We start from the raw sequence: 18,548 nt of genomic DNA, 5'->3' as shown, positions 1-18,548 counted from the left end.
AAAAAAGTTAAAACCTCGCAATTTTTTCGTCCTGCATGGATTGAGTTAAAATTTTAACAGAAGGTAGGTGATAGCCCAAGGATCAAAATCTATATCGAACCGAAGTGCGCTGAAGGGTTTTAGGGGTGAAAACTACCCCTAATTGTCAAAAATTATCAAATAACATATTAAACCTGAATAGGGGTAAGATTTGGTTTGAATTAGTTAAATAAAGATTATTTTATACTTTTGAATAGAGTTCCATCATATTTCAACCCTTAAAAAGCAACCCTTGTTAGAGATTAATGTAAAAAAATTACTAATTCTAAAAAAATGATTTCGTCTTGGATCGATTTAGATAAAAATTTGGATTTAAGCTCAACTCTCCCTCTGCTTTATAGTTTATGTCAGGCAGATGAACACTGATTGTTTTTAGGGGTGAAAACTACCCCTAATTTTCAAAAATTGTAAAATAACATTACAAATCTTAAGATGACTGAAATTTGGTTTGGATTAGTTAAATAGTGATTTTTTTATACTTTAAAATATAATTTCATAAATTTTCAACCCTTAAAAATCAATTGTTATGAGTGGTATAGGTGAAAACAATTTTTTGCCAAAATTTTGCAACTTTTCAACTTTTGAAAATCACCCTTTAAAACATTACAGTTTTTATAAACTAATTTAATAGATATAAATTGAAAAAAGTAGAATTAAATACAAAAAAATTTATCAACATAAAAAGACACCATATATTCTTATACATTTACATAAATAGTGAATACTAATAATTAATACATAAAAAAGTAATTAATACATAAAATATTGAAAATATTTACATTTATAGGTAAAAAAATTATAATATTAATTTTATTCGTCATCAATTACATCTTCATCGTGATCTATGTCATCCTCATCTTCAATTATTGGTGGACTATTATTGCACCCTTCACCTGAGCACCCAGAACAAATGAAATCGTAGGCTTCCACGGCCAGAGTCAGAATAGTTTATTCGTCTTCCGGGTTTGGGCCGTGTCATTTGTGAGTGACCCAAAAGTGGGTTCATCTCGAGGTTTCGCTACAATTGTATGTAGCTTCTTCAGGAGAACAAAAAAGAAAAAGAAAACAAAAGACAGGAAGATGGGTAGTTAGCAACGGTAACTCAGTTACTCAACGCAATCAGAGGCGAATACTAACTACCAAGATGGGCATTTGGTCACAGTAACTCAACTACTTAACGCAGCCAGAGGTGAAAACCAAATGCCAGGACAGGGATTCACGTCCAACAGCTCAGAACACTAACGCGTCGAGAGGCGGGGAGTGAATCCGACGATTACTCCGCTACGATTACGGCAAAAAATAATTTTCAAAAGTTCATCGGGTGCAGGTTCTTTGTTCATGCGTACGGGTAATAACAAACCATCTTTGGAATACCATCCCCAATCTGTTGCTCTGATATTTTCATTGCCAAGCCACTGTTGAATTTGGTAATAGCATCTTTTTGAATGCTCATCTAAGGCATCAACAGTGGGCAGAAGGGATGATAGCTTAACCGCACAGTTTTTCGTTGTTGCCTTTTTTTTTTTTTTAACTTGGTAAGCTGCGTGCCTTTAACAGTTCCGTACAACATTATTGCACAGTATCTGCCAGCATCTAAAATATCTTCAAGCTTAGCAGTACTACTAAATTTCGGCATGTTCCCTCATGTCCGGTCTTTTTTGAAGAATATCAAAAATATTTTTTTTACCTTTATTGTAAAAAGCAGATACAGTATCACAGCCAGTAAAAGCATGGGAAAAAGCTATTAATTTTGAACTATCTGGGTACCCTATTTCAAAAAATTAATTGGTTTTTTAACGTATTTTCTTCATTTTTAACGATAGAATGTTTCTTCAAAAACGATTTTGTAGAGGTTTTTTAAGAGCTACAAGGATCTGTGAATTAAATCTTTTTGGAACCCTTGGTTTTTAAATGGGGTGAGTTTAAAGGGCTCGAAAAAGATGGTGCTTGATCGTAAATCGATGCTCTAAACGGCTATATCTCGCCAAATATTCATTGTACAACTAATCTAAATAAAGAAAAATTTTAGTCATTAAAAAAGCTACAATTTAGTACATTTTTATTTTTTTCATATATTCAGTTATTTCGGGGATATTTAAAAAAAGAAGGGTAAAAAATATGAAATTGTAAATCGTTTCTCGCTTTAAGCTGTACTTTTTCTAAAACTAAGCATTTTAAATGGGTCAAACTTCTTGAACTATTAACAATACACGTACAAAGAGAATTGCAGAAGGGTGAAGATCGATTTTAATTATGGGAGTAGTTAGGGGGTTGTTTTCATCGATTTTTTCGTAAAAAAAAATGAGGTATTGACCTTATTTTCATCATAACTTACACAATTTTTGAGCTAGAGTCTTTTTTTTATGATAGGTCTATTTATGCTCTTTAAAAAAGGTTCTATGAGTTTTCTTCCAAAAATGCATCATTTTCCCGATATTTGACTTTAAATCTTTCAAATTTGGCATTTGAAGAAAACCGCTGAACATTGATAGGCCGTATTTCGGTTCCTATTATATCGCAAAAACATTTTAAAAAATGAATTTTATTTGTCTTTTTAAAAGCTACAAATTTGTTCTCTACAATTTTTTTTAAAAAATACACCATTTTCGAGTTATTCGCGAAAAATCGATTAAAAACGTCGATTTTTTTGTCTAAAAGTTGTTACTTTCAATCGCGAATAACTTGGAAAAATATCAGTTTTACAAAAAAAATGTATAAAACATTTTTGATTTAGAATCACTTTTTTAATCGAAACCTGTGGTTAAAACGTAAAAAAAAATTTCACCCCCGAGATGGGGTGGCAACCACCCCCAAGGCTTTGGCGCACTTTGGGTCGGTATAGATTTTGATCCTTAGGCTATTACCTACCTTCTGTTAAAATTTCAAGTCAATCCACGCAGGACGAAAAAATTGCGAGGTGAAATGCTTCATTTATATATATATTAAAAATTAATATATATATTAAAAAGCCGTTATTCCAGAGTTCCGTAGAATTCGGCCGGCGACCTTTGAACTCTCTCGAACAGCTTGGAAAGAAGACCGGTTTTATCGTAAGGGAAACTACCACACAAATACTTATTAGAATAATAAAATGTTTACAGATTAAATATGTGTCATAGTTATCGTAACAATACATTCAGACAGTTTTTGACGATGATAGACCTTGTTTCGACCATCCGCCGATGATCGAATAAAAATGAAAAAGACCCAGAAATAACCAAAGAAAAAGTTATCCATGCAGTAAAAGCTCAAAAGAACGAAAAAGCCATCGATCCAGTCAAAATCAATGTCGAAATACTTAAATTAATTGCAGACATGGACGTAAGACGAAAACATAAAACAAGCCCAATAGAATACAAGCGAATCAACAAAATCATTAGAAAAAGTGCAGGGAGGCGAAAGAAAACTGGATGTCAACAAAATGCCTAGAAATCGAACAACTTCAGGAAAAATACGACACCTTTAATATTCATAAAAAGGTAAACGAAATGACAGGTAGAGACAAAAAGAGACAAGCAACAATATTAAAAAATGATAATAACAAAATAATAATGGGTACACAAGACAAACTAGAGAGAGGGAAAGAATACATACAAACTCTCTTTGACGACGATAGACCTTGTTCTCCAGCATCCACAGATAATCGAATAAATGAAAAAGGCCCAGAAATAACCAAAGAAGAAGTAATTCAGGCATTAAAATCTCAGAAAGATGAAAAAGCCACCGGTCCAGATAATATCAATGTCGAAACACTAAAACTAATTGCAGATAACGAAAGTAAAAGCCTAGATTTGATAACAACACTATTCAATAAGATATATGACACAGGTAAACCATCAGATTAGCTAAAATAAACATTCGTAACATTACCAAAAAAATCCAATGCCTCACAATGCGATGACTATCGAATATTAAGCTTGATATTGTTCTGAAGCTATTTTCTTGTGGCATTTTAAATTAATTTATATTTAAATGAGAATAAGCCACAATTAAAGGTTCAAATACGTTTATTGACGTTTCAATTTCCACTTCGGAAATCGTTCTCAAAATACAAACATTAGTAAATTGATGATAAATAGCTTGATGTCTCATGTCCTTAAAACTTTTCTAAGAATCATCCATAGACGAATTTACAAGAAGTGTGAGTTTCAATTCGGATTTCGAAACAGATTGGGAACACGAGAAGCACTTTTTACCTTAAATGTGTTAAAACTACATGCAGAGTAATGAATTTAGATGTATATGCATGTTTTATTGCTTATCGAAAAGCATTTGACTGGAACCAGAACAACTGGAATTGACAAACAAGACTTGCGAATTATCTCAGCTATTCTTTAATCTGTATTCGAAATGTATATTCAGAGAACCTTAGACGAGGTCCAAGGTAGAATCAAGATTAACTGAACCAGCATAGACAACATTAGGTTCGTTGATGATACCGTCCTAATAGCAAGCAACGCACTAATAAATGAGGTAATTCGTCATAGCGAAATTTTCTGTTGATGTTACGTTTTCTCTGTTTTGCTGTATGGTTGTGGAAGTTGGACAATGGACTCTCTAACAAAAAAAAAGAATAGATGCCTTTGAGATGTATGAGACGGATGCTGAGAATTCCATGGGTCCAAAAAGTTACCAACGATGAGGTACTGCGCATAAATAAATAAAAAGAATTACTAATTATAATCAAAGAGAGGAAAATATAATACTTGTGTCATGTGATAAGAGGTGAAAGATATGAATTACTCCAAATCATATTGGAAGGTAAAGTAGAGGGCAAAAGATCAGTTGGAAGACGCCATAACTCGTGGCTGAAAAACCTGAGGAGATAGTTTGACCGCTCATCCGCAGAAATCTTTCGTGCATCACCTTCCAAAGCTGCAATTGCCATTTGGATCGCCAACTTTCGAAAGGAGACGGTGCAATAAGAAGAAGGAAAACCTACACAATTGGCGCTCAGTCCCGGACAGGTGTTTTATCTCCAGAGATTGGTAAGAATCTTCCGGCTTGTCACAGTGATATTAATGAATAAAATAATGCCATGGAATGCAAAAACGAGGGAAACTCGCTAACGCTAAATGCACAGTATACGATTTCACTAATCCAAGTGACAAAACTCTATAACGATATTAAGATCATAGTTATATTCTATGATAATAATAACATAGGTAATTGTGATAAATAAAAGCCTTTGCGTCTCATTATAATACCATACGCTTAAATTAAAGCAGTGTTTCTAACCATGTGTACAACCGAAGAAAAAGTACAAATTTTAAAATGGTATTTTGGGGGCCACTCGTACCGTGACATTATAAATTTATTTACTTGTGCCTTTAAAGATAGACCAATACCGACACAATCAACTATTAGTCGTATTATTAAAACATTTGAATCGTTTGGTTGTGTACAAAACTGTACGGATCTAACACGAGAGAAAGTAATCAACGAAGTTCGGCAAAATAGGGAAATTGATGTTTGTAGTGTTGCTGAAACTAGTGATCCTTGTTCAAGCAAAACTATTGCTGAAGAAGTTGACATAAATTATAGGAATGTCAGGAATATTTTGAAACGAAACGGTTACCGTTGTTTTAAAGTTTCAACTGCTCAAGAGTTATCGAGGACAATTTCAAACGCATGAAATTTTGTGAACTCATGATGAATAAACAAAATGAAAATAAACATTTTTTAAAAAACATTTTGTTTACCGATGAATCGACATCGGAGACATGATCCTTCTGTCGTACGATATTGGTATCGGCATAATAAACACTTGAGTATTATAGTACGAACACAATATCCCAAAAAACTTAATGTTTGGACAGGCATTTTGGGGGACTCTATCGTCGGTCCATTTTTTATTGATGGAAATTTAACGGGAAATTTAATTTAATAAATATTTAGAATTGTTGCAAAATCAAATTATTCCAGCACATCAATAACTTTCTGTCAACTTTGAAGATATTTGTTTTCATAAATTAAACAGTGACTTTTAAAACGACTTTTGAAAAAAGTATGGTTCGTCGAGAACATCTGCGTAATTCGGTAGTGATTTTTGTAATAAAGAATATTTGGAAAACACGTGTGTGCTTGATCAAAGATGCTGCTGGTAGAACTTTCAGTAAAGCAGTTACATGAACAACGAGAAGAACGGGATGAATGCAGAGGGTTCAAGAAGTTAACCGCCAGTTAAGTCCACCAGTTTATTCAGTAGTTTTAGTTCCTGTAGTGAAAGAAGAATCACCGAGAGACGAAACGACGCATCATATGAGATTCAAATTGCCACCGTTTGATAGAAAGTTTTCTTGGTCCATATACCTTGGACAATTTAAAGCTATTGTGACAGCCAATAATTGAACCGAACAAGAAAAGGCAGTTTCTTAACTGCTGCTTTACGAGATGATGCTGTGGATATCCTAAGATCTATTCCTAAGGGTCGAGAAAAAATGTTATCAGACCTTGTTTATTCGACCAAAAAAAAGCTATGGAGATGTCCATCTACAACAAGTCAAAGCACAACTAAGAAGTAGAATTAAACGAGCAAGTGAGAATTTGATGAGATGAGATGATCCAGTTATAAGTTATGATGAACACCGCAAAGTAACTTTTTTGTTCATTTGGAATTAGCCGTCATTTTCTTAATTTTTAATATTTTTGTACCAAAATTTAAGATAATACTCTTGAAATGTTGTACTATAATGTACTAATGGTATAAATAAATTTACGTTAAACAATTAAAAAAAAAATCCTAAAAATATATTTAAAATATTGAAAATAAACCTTACCCCTTAAGAAACTGGTAAGACATATCTGATATCAGTACAATAACGAGAAGAGCAGAAGGATCTTTACACATAGTCCAACCAGCATGTTAATTTAAAAGTTGGAATCCCTAATTTATAATCTAGCTATAAACACACTCAGCGCTTTTCACGGTGATTTTCCAACCCGCTGTTTAAAGATCTGTTGCAAACTAACGGTTCTTTGGAAATGGATAATGTAATAATAAAATCACAAATTGGTGTTTGTAATTCTTTTTCAGTTTCTTTGGTATACATTTGGTCTCCCACTGAAAGTTAAGCCTTCAAGTTTTCAAGTATAAAATACAAATGTGAATTAGAAACGAAACCAGCCTATTAAAATATATATAGTTTATTTATAAACTATACGGATCATCTTAAATTGTACGCGTGAAAATGTAAAATTCTAATTGACTGAAATAGAGTCCGTTTCATACTATTGCTACGCATCAGCTCATACATCTACCTAGTAAGACATAGTTGTACATACGTTGTCACAAGCGATTAGGATTATTGTTTAATTTATATTACGCTAATTGATTTGTGCAGTTATTCTCTGCTTGCTAAGTTAATATTCAAGATAAAACCATGATATTGTAATTTAAATGTTTTATTATTTTCTGTTAACAATTGATTATTTATGTCTATATCGAAGCCTTCTTCTTCTTATTGCGCCGCCTCCTTTCGAAGGTTGGCGATCCAAATGGCAATTGTAGCTTTGGAAACAGCTGTACGAAAGATTTCTGTGGATGAGCGGTCAAACCATCTCCTCAGGTCTTTAAGCCACGAGTTCGGGCGTCTTCCAACTGATCTTTTGCCCTGAACTTTACCTTCCAATATGATTTGCAGTAGTTCGTATCCTTCACCTCTCAACACATGACCAAGTCGAAGCCAAGTCGTAGTAAAACTATACGAAAAATCGCCGAAGAACATCGAATATTCCAAGTAAAATGGGAATTAGAGTAATTTCTTTGTGAAGTAAATGTAAAATAAATATTTTTGTTTTGCAATAGTACCATTAATGATAACAATACGATACCGTAATGGCATTACAGCAGCTCGTAAAAGAAATATGGACACAGAAATCCCTTCCCAATGATTGGAATATTGGAATACTTTGCCCCATACAAAAAATGAGATATCTTTGAATGCTCTAACCACAGAGGAATTCCGCTCCTAAATACAGCGAATAAAATATTTTCTACAGTACTATGTCACCGTATGGCACCATATGCAGAACGGATAGTGGGGAAATACCAGGGAACCTTTTAAAACAAATAACGGGCTGCACCAGGGGTACTCTGTCTCCTGTATGCTGTTTAACCTGGCTCTGGAAAAAGTAATACGTATGTCATAAATCACAACCATTGGTTCAATACATAATAGATGAGTGCAAATCCTTGCCTATGCTGATGATCAATATTGTTGGGAGAACGAAAAACGCTGTACGAGAGGCGTAAGTAGCATTAAAAAAATCAGCTACAGAAATGGGTTTAATAATAAACACCAACAAAACGAAGTATATAAAAAACAGCACGCAACCACAAATCCTACAACCACTTGTTATAGAAAACGACGTCATCGAAGCAGTGAACGAATTTGTATACCTCCTTAACACTGAACATAATACTACCGCAGATGTTTCGATTCAATTCGATTATCGAATTTAATCGATTAACGAATTTAATTATCGAATTCCATTCGATTATCGAACGGAATCGATAATCGAATCGAATAGATTATCGAATCGAATCGAATCAATTATCAAATCGATTATCGAATCGAATCAATTACTGATTTGATTATCGAATAGAATCGATTATCGAATAGAATCGATTATCGAATAGAATCGATTATCGAATAGAATCGATTATCGAATTGAATCGATTATCGAATCGAATCAATTACAGAATCGAATCGATTATCTAATCAACACGATTATCGAATAGAATCGATAATTGAATCGATTATCTCTAATCGAATCAATTATCGAATCGATTATTAAATCTTAACGATTATTGAATCGAATCGATTATTGAGTCGAATCAAAGAGACTATCGAATCAAATCGATTATCGAATCGAAGCGATTATCTAATCGAATCGATTATCGAATAAAATCGAATCAAATATCGAATCCAATCGAATCGAATAGAAATAAAATAAAATACATTCTATAGAATATAATAATATAGAATATAATAGAATAAAATAAAATAAAATCTATATAATACAATAATATAGAATATAATAGAATAAAATAAAATAAAGTAAATTAAAACCATCGCTCCTTATTCAGACTATAAGTAAGCTATGATTCCTCTCCTCGATCCCGTTTTTGTTTTTTACTTGAACCCATCATACCGCTGCATCTCCATATATTATCTGCCAAATCTAAAGGAAAACGATAAATAAGTCAATTTGATTCAATTTCAGTACAATAGCATAAAAAAATAATATTGACGCTATACTTAGTATAAGTTACTAAGTTTTATTATTAAATACTTATTATAAGAATAATAATGAGAATAAAATTAATATAGGTAAAAGGAGTATGTACTTACTTATCTGCTTTATTATCACCATTTTGAAAATATGTGACCAACATATTTACAATGGGTAAGTTATCAGACTGGTATTTGTAAAAATCCTCTTTTGTTATTTTAAAAAAATTGTCTTAACAAAAACACTCAAATATTAAGAAATATATAGTTCACAGCAACTATCTAAAGATTTATAAATCTGAGAAAAATGTCTACCACACGTAAACGAATGTCAAACGTAATGAAGTAATGGCGGTAATCCTTGAAGTAAATGAATGTCAACCGTAATGAAGTAATGGCTATAATCCTTGAACATTCGATTTAAATAAAATCTTAAGGACAATTTGCTTTTCTTGTGAATTTGTAAAAATCATAAAATATGCTACGTTCAGGTTAATTTGGAGATGATAAATCTGCCATTAAATTGAAAATTTAGTCCATTCAGTAAGAAAATATAATAATAAAAAGAATTTCGTTGGACCTAACCTTCGCCCCCATGATCCATATTTAATTTTTTCCATTGTAATGACGTCACAGCGTCCGTGATAACGTCACATATCTCATGTATACACCAATTGATAGTATTGTAGATCCAACTGACGTTTCCCAATTTCCAAATAAAAATATTGATTACTTCCTGAATTATAAGCTGTTGAAACATCTTGGAACACTATGCCCCCTTTCAGACGAGGATACTGTATCCGAGATACGCGTATCCGAGACGCAGATATTACATAGACTCAGATGGAGCTTTTCAGACGGGACGCGCGAGGGATACAGTATGCGAGATACCGAATTCAGTATCTCGGACCCTCCTGTCGCCGACGACTGAATGCGTATCCCAGATACAGAAGAAACATTACGTTAAATGAACGCTTTCAGACACGAATACTTTTGCACCACATTCCATAGACGCGCGATTTTCTGTCGAATAATTGTGAATAAGCAACGAAAGAAAGACGGTGTTTTCTGAATATAGTTATACGTTCCCTTGGTTTCTCTTAATTCTACAATAGGATGAACCCACAAATTACGTCGTATTTTCAGTTTCTTTTTATTTAATATGTACTACAGCATAACATACTCTTCTACATCCATACTCCAAAAATATAACCGCACTGCACTGCTACTATTTTCATACTGACGAGCATGCCCGTGAATCCGATACAGTCGCCATCCAAAATTCTGTATCTCGCATACAGTATCTCGGATACAGTATCCTCGTCTGAAAGGGGGCTTAGTATTTTGTGTACAATTTAAAGTATATTGGTACTGTATAAAAACCAGTTTGATTTGATTTGAGACTGGGGTTGAATATAAATGATACAATATACAAATTTCGGGATCAACTAATGAGATTTGTGGATGAATATGTTGATATGCTTGAAGTTCTATAATATAAATGTACTGAGCTATATTTTTAACGTATAATTGAATAGATGTAATATATTATTTTGCAATGAATGAGTCCATTAAGTTTACAGAGAAATAATCGAACTATGTAAAATAGAGATTAGATTTTTGAAGATATTTTCAATTTAATTCTCATCTTATTAGAGTATTTACTAGGAACAAACCACAATTTTCATTGAAAATACAATGAAAATACATGATATCTAATAACTACTAAATAAATATCTAATAAATTATATAAAATAATTTAATTTTATCCCCCTTATTCGGTAGCGGCCCCAGTCGCAGACTCTGTCTTTTTCCCAAATCCGTCGCAACGGTCTTAACAAGGGCACTACAGGCAAACCTTGAGCATAGTAAGGCAGTTTCTACAAAACATACTGTTACCATAAGACGGTTTGATGTGCTCTGGGTATACCTGTTCATCGAGTGTTGTTAAAGCGAAGAACATAAATAGCATATATATATATATATAGATATACAATAAGCTAATCGACTACAGGACGATAGATTTAGAACAGACGGCTTCCAGAAAAAAAACAGGCTCAATTTTAGAGATATTTTGAAAAATTTACATTTATAATAACAGCTATTTTTGATTTTAGATATAGCCCAAAGTTTTTAAAAAAGAGCAAATTAGTACCTATGACGTTGGCCAGACAGAAGTATCCTCGTCCATCACTTGAGGATCTTCGAAAGGCTTTTAACACTTCCATATCGTTTTTAGTAGCTCGGCACCCTTTAGAAAGACTTCTTTCGGCTTACCGAGACAAGCTTCAGTATGCGCTGCCTCACACGCACCATAAGAAATTAGGAAACGAGATTATCATGAAGTACAGATATAAGAAAGTAAGTAAAATAAGTTATTTATTATATCTTTTAGGATCACTTTGGTTTTTTCTTCTCCCTATTTCCAGATAACTAATTAGTTTTGCTCCATAGAATCTTTAATATCGGTGATTTCAAATCTATTAGGTAGATCGTATGGAACAAAACGTTTTAGCCTTGGTTCAGTCACAAACTCCACTGCTAGGGAGTTTGGGGGTATACTGTGTGTTAGTAAATAAGTGCGACAAACTTCAGGGGGTGATTATGCATGTAAAAATAATAGTTTGATGTATAAACGTATGTCCGAAAATGCTTCGTTATGCAAATTTAGGAGTTTTTCTAAGATAGTTATGGCTCATTTTTTTGACAAACAAATTCATCATTGGTGTCCATAAGGGTAATGATGGTCCGAATTTTTTTAAAGGAAAAAATTGTATACCACTGAGATATTTCAAATTAAAAATTATTTTTAAATGGCTCAGGTACTTTTCCAATTTAACAGTGATTTCATTTAAAATTGCTGAAACTTTTCAGAAAAGCAGCTTGGTCATGCTGATTAAAAGTTATCATTGCGCCAAGACTCAGAAATCAGTTGTTTCTGAGTTACAGAGGTTCAAAGTGTCGGTTTTTAGTCTTTTTATATTTGTAAAATATAAACAGTTTTAGTAAATACTTACAACTAACTTTACAACTAACTTCAAGGAGTGATTCTGCATGAAAAATAATGACAGTTTCTGTTGACAGCTGACTGTAAATGCTTCGTTTTCAGAGACACGGGGTGTTGAAATTGTTCTTACAAACTAACGATTTATTGATTTCTCTGAAACTGGTTAAGATATGAAGATATGAAGATAACCCCATTTTTAAAGAAGCATTACTATCTCAAAGGGAAGGAATAATAATTAACGGAAGATCTATTAACAATATAAGATATGCAGATGACACCGTAATTATGGCAAGCTCTGATGAACAACTCAAATTACTGATAAATAAAACAAACAGTTTCTGTGAAAAATATGGACTAAAAATGAATATAAAAAAGACCAAATACATGATATTATTGAAGAAAACAATTGAAGGGGTTAGAATAAAAAGGGTGCAAGTACATTTTTGACATATTTCGAGATAAGTACGGCTCTGAACAGATAAGGAACATATTTATTAGAATAAAAAGTCGAGAAGTGATTTTTAATACATTTGGGGCCATCTATTGCATAGTAGAAAAATTAGATGAATGAAGGTGCAGTTTCCGTTGGAATAGAAAGGGTGTAGACGCACTTGCATCCTTGCTATTCCAACCGAAAGAACCATTTATGTAATTGTACCCTTCCTATTCCTAGAAGAACTAACTGTTTTTCTAAACACATGCTACGATTGTGTTAGTAGTTTATTGATTAGTTCATCGATTTACGAGCTGTTTTTCCAAAAAATAAAAATGGAAAGGACCGAAGGTAAGCCCCTTTGCTTATTATTTTATTTTACAGCTTTGATTAATATCCAAAAGGTTAACAATAAAACTGGTTGTTATATTTCTTCCATTATTATCTATATCTGCATAAAATTGTTAAATACTTATGCACATATTAATTTCGGGGTTACTGTTAAAAAATTATCCATTTTTGTTATTTCGGTTTAATTCAATTAAGAATGTAAAATAATTTAAAAAATATTTTAAGGGGCGTAATAAGTATATTTTTCATGACAGGGCATATTAAAAAAATAACGTTTTTTTCGTAGTCTTAATTTAGTAAATTAAATATATATACCTATTTTAAGTATTTTTACTTTAGAAAATTTAATATTTATGCATAATTAGAAGCAAAAGTAAATTAGGGACGTAGAATTATTATTATAGTGAAGATATAAATAAAAAGAATCCAAAAAACTTTTTGTATTTTAAAAGTTTAATCTCGCGTGGTAAATTATAAAACAATGTATAGTAGTAAACTATAAACTAAAATATAAGCACTGCAAATATAACAGAAGAAATATCTACTACCTCACAGAAATGAAAATAAACTAAAGTACAGTTACAGGTAAAAATTATAAAAAATATTATAAAAATATTATAACAATATCGTTTTTATTATCTGAATAGTGTCACAGCAAGTTCCAAATTATTTTTATACTTTCAGATCCTTACTATACGTACGAAGACGAAGAATACGTTCCATCATCTACTTCCGGATCAGACGCAAATGAAGACAATCTTGACTCTGATACCGCTGTAGTAGTTTAAACAAATGAGGCGATTCATATTACTCCAGATAAAACAAGAAAAAGGCTGCGACGTCCATCTGAATGGAAGATCAACAAAATAAAACGCTCTAGAACTGCAGGTAAAGAGTATGTGTCTAACAACAAGGTGCATAAAAATAGGTCACTGCAACCCTATCAGCATACATGTCGATACAAATGCAATATAAATATTTGTGAAGAAAACAGACAAACTTTTTAAAGCCTTCTATGATTTACCGTCATATGATCATCAGACTGTTTTTTTTATCATCATGCATAAAAAAAACTAACGTAAATAGGAAGAAAATTGACAGCACAAACGAAAGAAAATTTAGCACAAATATATTTTTATTAGAAAAGCGTGTTTGTAAACAATTTTTTCTAAAAACTTTTGATATATAAAGTAAAAGATTTACATCTGTATGTGCTAAAACTAATCACCTTGGTATTGCTGAGCCAGACAAAAGAGGAAAAGGACAAACTCACAGGAGGATGGAAAATGAGCAACGCAATTTTGTAATCAATCATATTAAAAGGTTTCCTAGATACACAAGCCATTATTCTAGAAAAGAAAATTCTCAGACGAAATACTTGTCACCCGATTTAAATATTAAGATTATGTATGACTTATACAAAACTACTTGCCAAGGCCAAGAGGAAAACAAGATTCCTGTGAAGCTCTCTTACTATCGACATATTTTCAATAGCGAATTTAACTTAAGCTTTCATTGTCCATATTCAGACACCTGTTCCCGCTGTGATTCCCATCAAAATATTATAAAATTTCCTAATGATGATTCTAAAGTATCACACAGTAAGGTTCAGTTAGCTCTTCATCAGAAACGTGCCGAAAATGCCATAAACAAGAAGAAAAGCGACATCGAGAAATACAGATTTTCGACAGATGCAGTAGTGGTATGCTTTGACCTGCAACAGTCTCTACCAACACCACTCTTGACCACATCCAAAGTATTTTATCTGAGGCAACTTTGGACATACAACTTTTGTATTTACAATCTCCTAACCAATGAAGCTCACATGTATGTATGGTCTGAAAATATAGCTTCAAGGGGCTCACAAGAAATGTGGTCATGTCTATTAGACTTTGTAAAATCCTTGCCCCCTAGAATTAAAATATTAGTCGCCTACAGTGATTCTTGTGGCGGCCAAAATAAAAATAAAAATATATGCAAATTATTTATGTTTTTGTTTAAAGCTACACAACTTGAAGAAATTGAACATACATTTTTAGAACCCGGTCACACATATATGGAGTGTGACCGGTCTTTTGGCCTTATAGAAAAATGCAAAAGAAAAATTCCGCAAGTATTTATTCCTTCTGACTGGGCTGATGTAATAAGGTTGGCTTCTAAACGTTTTTCTTTACATCTCATGAACAAAGAGCATTTCTTTTCATTTTCACATCTGAATGCTACAATAGGCGACCCAAAAAAGGATGTCGAGGGATATAGTTTTAAGTTCAGAGAAATTCGTCACTTCAAATATATCAAAAGTTTGGAGACCTATTCTTTTTATTTTAAGAGTACTCTAAGTGAAGATTTTCCTTTCACGACATGTACCTGTCCTTATTTGGGTAAAAGTAGACCAGCCAATAATTTGGGAAAGATGTTTTGTACCGAATTAAATGAGGATTCTCTGAGCATCAGCACAGCGAAATGGAAAAATTTGTAGTCCCTCATGGAGTACATACCACCGCGACATCATGACTGTTATAAGGAATTAAAACATGGCAACGCAAAAAGGCAGAAAAAGGATAATAAACTTAAACAAACCAGTATTAGAGGTGCTGCATCGACATCAAAGCAGGTTACAGCTGATGCTTCTAATACTATAGATTCTGAAAGTGAGATGGATACGGCTTTACTTGACTCTGACTCAGATAATGTTTAGTTTAATGTTTGCAACTATATTTAATCTCAATAAAAATGTTTCTAAATTTTTTGTTTTTTAATTTTAATCAAATTGAACTAATGTTTGAAAAAAAAACGGTGTAAGTGCTCTTTTTAAAAAAAAACCAAAATATTTTCCAAAACTCAAAGTGTAACTAAAACTTCATATTTTGCTTCTAATAAAAGCAATCAAAGATATGAATTAAACATTTCCTGGATTTTTTTTTAAATTCAAACAACTTTAAGCTTAATTATCTCAAAACAGTGTTTATGTCACTTACACCATTTTTATTCTAACCCCTTCAATTCTACCAACAAACATACATTTGGGAAATGTACTGATAGAAAGGGTTGATAAATACAAATACTTAGGAACCTGGATTTCAGACAATAAAGATCAAACAACCGAAATAAGAGCAAGGATAGAAATACCAAGAAATGCGTTTGTAAAAATGAAAACAATTCTCTGCAACAAAGACCTTAGATTATAGTAAAATTCATTAGCCGATGCAGGAAGATGTAAACATTACCACGTGTAGGCCTGCAACAGGGCCGCATTTGGGATTATCTGTTTGTTTAGTCAGAATATATATTATCTTATAAAATACGAAATTTATATTTTAATTATGCAAAAGTGCTCGACAAAGAACCTGATTGTTTTAGTTGATATCCGATAATAGGAACCATTTATACCGGGCGAAAAACCCAGGAATTTATTTTTTTGCCAACAATTTTATGTACAGTGCCTGCAAGAAATATAAGTTTTATTTTTAATTTTTACTATACTTAGTTGTTGTACAATTCTAAAAAGTTTCATAATAATAATAACAAAAAAATACTCATTACTCAATAATGTTGAAATAATATATATATATATATATATATATATATATATATATATATACATATATATATATATATATATATATATATATATATATATATATATATATATATATAATTATATAAATTTATAAAAAATTATAAGCAAAAATGTATGGTAAACTTTATGAGCACTGAATAATGTAATAAATTACCTGAAGAATTTTTTAATACCGTTGTTAATCCATCCAAAAAAGCTTCTCTTGATGTTTTTACTGTAGTGTCTACCCATATTTTAGACTTTGTATAGCCAGCGTTCAACCATGTCTCATCCAGATAATATATGTTCCGCTTCTACTCTCTATAAGCTCTTATCTTTTGAAGATATTCTCTTCGCCACACCACAATGTCGTCTCTATCTAGTAAAAGAGCGTTTCTTCCCCTACGTTTATATTGAAAATTAAGTTTTTTTAATATTCGGTAAAATGTGGTTTTCGAAAAATTTGGCAAATCAGGGTCATCGTTCACCTTCTTTAAAACCTTATCAACGGTGGGTATTTCGTTTCTCATAAAAAAATGAATGAAACAGTCTTCTAATGGCACGTTTGTCAAAATTATAAATTTTGTCAAACTTCTTTTTCCGGGTCAGACATACTTTTGGTCCAGCGAGTTGATAATTCGTTTTGTATTCCTTTATCACCGTAAACACACTTCTATCACAAACTCCAACTTTATTAGCCACTTTTTTCACAATAGCTTCAACCACTAACCCGAGATTTTCTTGTCTTTCACATTTAAAAACATTTAAAATGATTTCTTTAACTTCAACGCTAAGAGGGCTTCTTTTACTTCGTTTTCGAGGAGGACTCCATGTATTTTCAACCAATTCATCAGCAGAATCAGTGGAGGACATTTTTGGTCTTAATATCAGTTATTGAAATCCGTGGTTATTGTTACAGTAATCACAATCGCGTATAGATAGGGTGGTTATACAAATAAAACTATATACTTAAGTAGTTTTAAATCGCACAACTAATAACTGCTAATTCGACATTAAAAGTATAAATATAATTTATTGTCCTTTAACCATCAAGCTGACTAACAATATACTCACAAATCGATTCAAATTACAAAATTTTAATACCGAAATATAATCTTCTTCTTCTACGGCACTACAGCCCAAAATGAGCCTTGGCCTCCTTTATTTTTTGCCTCCACCCTTGTCTGTCTGTGGCTGCTCTTCTCCATACACGGACTCCTAAAAGTGCTTGTGCGTCGCTGCTTACTGTGTCTTCCCAGCGCTTTCTTGGCTTTCCAACTGGTCTCTTTCCCTGCATTCTGGCGTTCAGTGCTCGTTTTGGTAGCCTATCCTCTCCCATTCGTATCACATGTCCGGCCCATTGCAATCTTTGTATTCTAATGAAGTCTGACAGGGGTGTTTCCTTATACAGTTGATAGAGCTCGTTGTTATATCGAATTCTGAAGATTCCGTTTTCCCTCACAGGTCCTAGTATTCTCCTCAGTACTTTTCTTTCGAATGTGTCGAGTTTGTTTTTGGATGTTTCTTTCAGGACCCATGCTTCGCTGCCATAACATGCTATTGGCCGAATTAAAGTTTTATAGATTCTCATCTTTGTATTTCGGTGGACACTTTTAGACCGAAATATATGGGAGAGGGCAAAATAAGCTTTGTTTGCCTGCGTTATCCTTTTTCGTATTTCTCCATCCTCTGCTCCATCGGCATATATTTCTACTCCCAGGTATGTAAACTTTCCAACCGTTTCAATGTCATCTTCATGCATAATGTTTTGTGGGATTATATTTCTTCTCGTCTGTACCATGATTTTTGTTTTTTCTGTGTTAATTTCCAGACCTAGCCTTTTCGTTTGTGTTTTTAACTCTGCGTATGCTTCCTGTGCTCCTGTTGATGTTCTACTCATAATATTAATATCATCGGCGTAGG

General features: G+C 32.6%; 2 protein-coding genes across 5 annotated transcripts in view; one reads left to right on the top strand and one right to left on the bottom strand.

The window, feature by feature from the left end:
- LOC140439716 (uncharacterized) overlaps positions 1–18,548 on the bottom strand; it is a 241,028-nt gene that overhangs the window by 130,993 nt on the left and 91,487 nt on the right. The gene's annotated exons all lie outside the window — the stretch shown is intronic.
- The window catches only part of LOC140439714 (carbohydrate sulfotransferase 11-like), a 91,961-nt gene that overhangs the window by 42,890 nt on the left and 30,523 nt on the right, over positions 1–18,548 (top strand). For both annotated transcript variants that reach the window (XM_072529812.1, XM_072529811.1), the window contains one exon: positions 11,393–11,636. In XM_072529812.1, coding sequence (XP_072385913.1) covers positions 11,393–11,636 — 244 coding nt within the window. The remainder of the gene's footprint in view (positions 1–11,392; positions 11,637–18,548) is intronic.

This window comes from Diabrotica undecimpunctata, chromosome 4, assembly GCF_040954645.1.
Source record: "Diabrotica undecimpunctata isolate CICGRU chromosome 4, icDiaUnde3, whole genome shotgun sequence".
NCBI lineage: Eukaryota > Metazoa > Arthropoda > Insecta > Coleoptera > Chrysomelidae > Diabrotica > Diabrotica undecimpunctata.
This window is presented reverse-complemented; position numbering and strand designations above follow the sequence as displayed.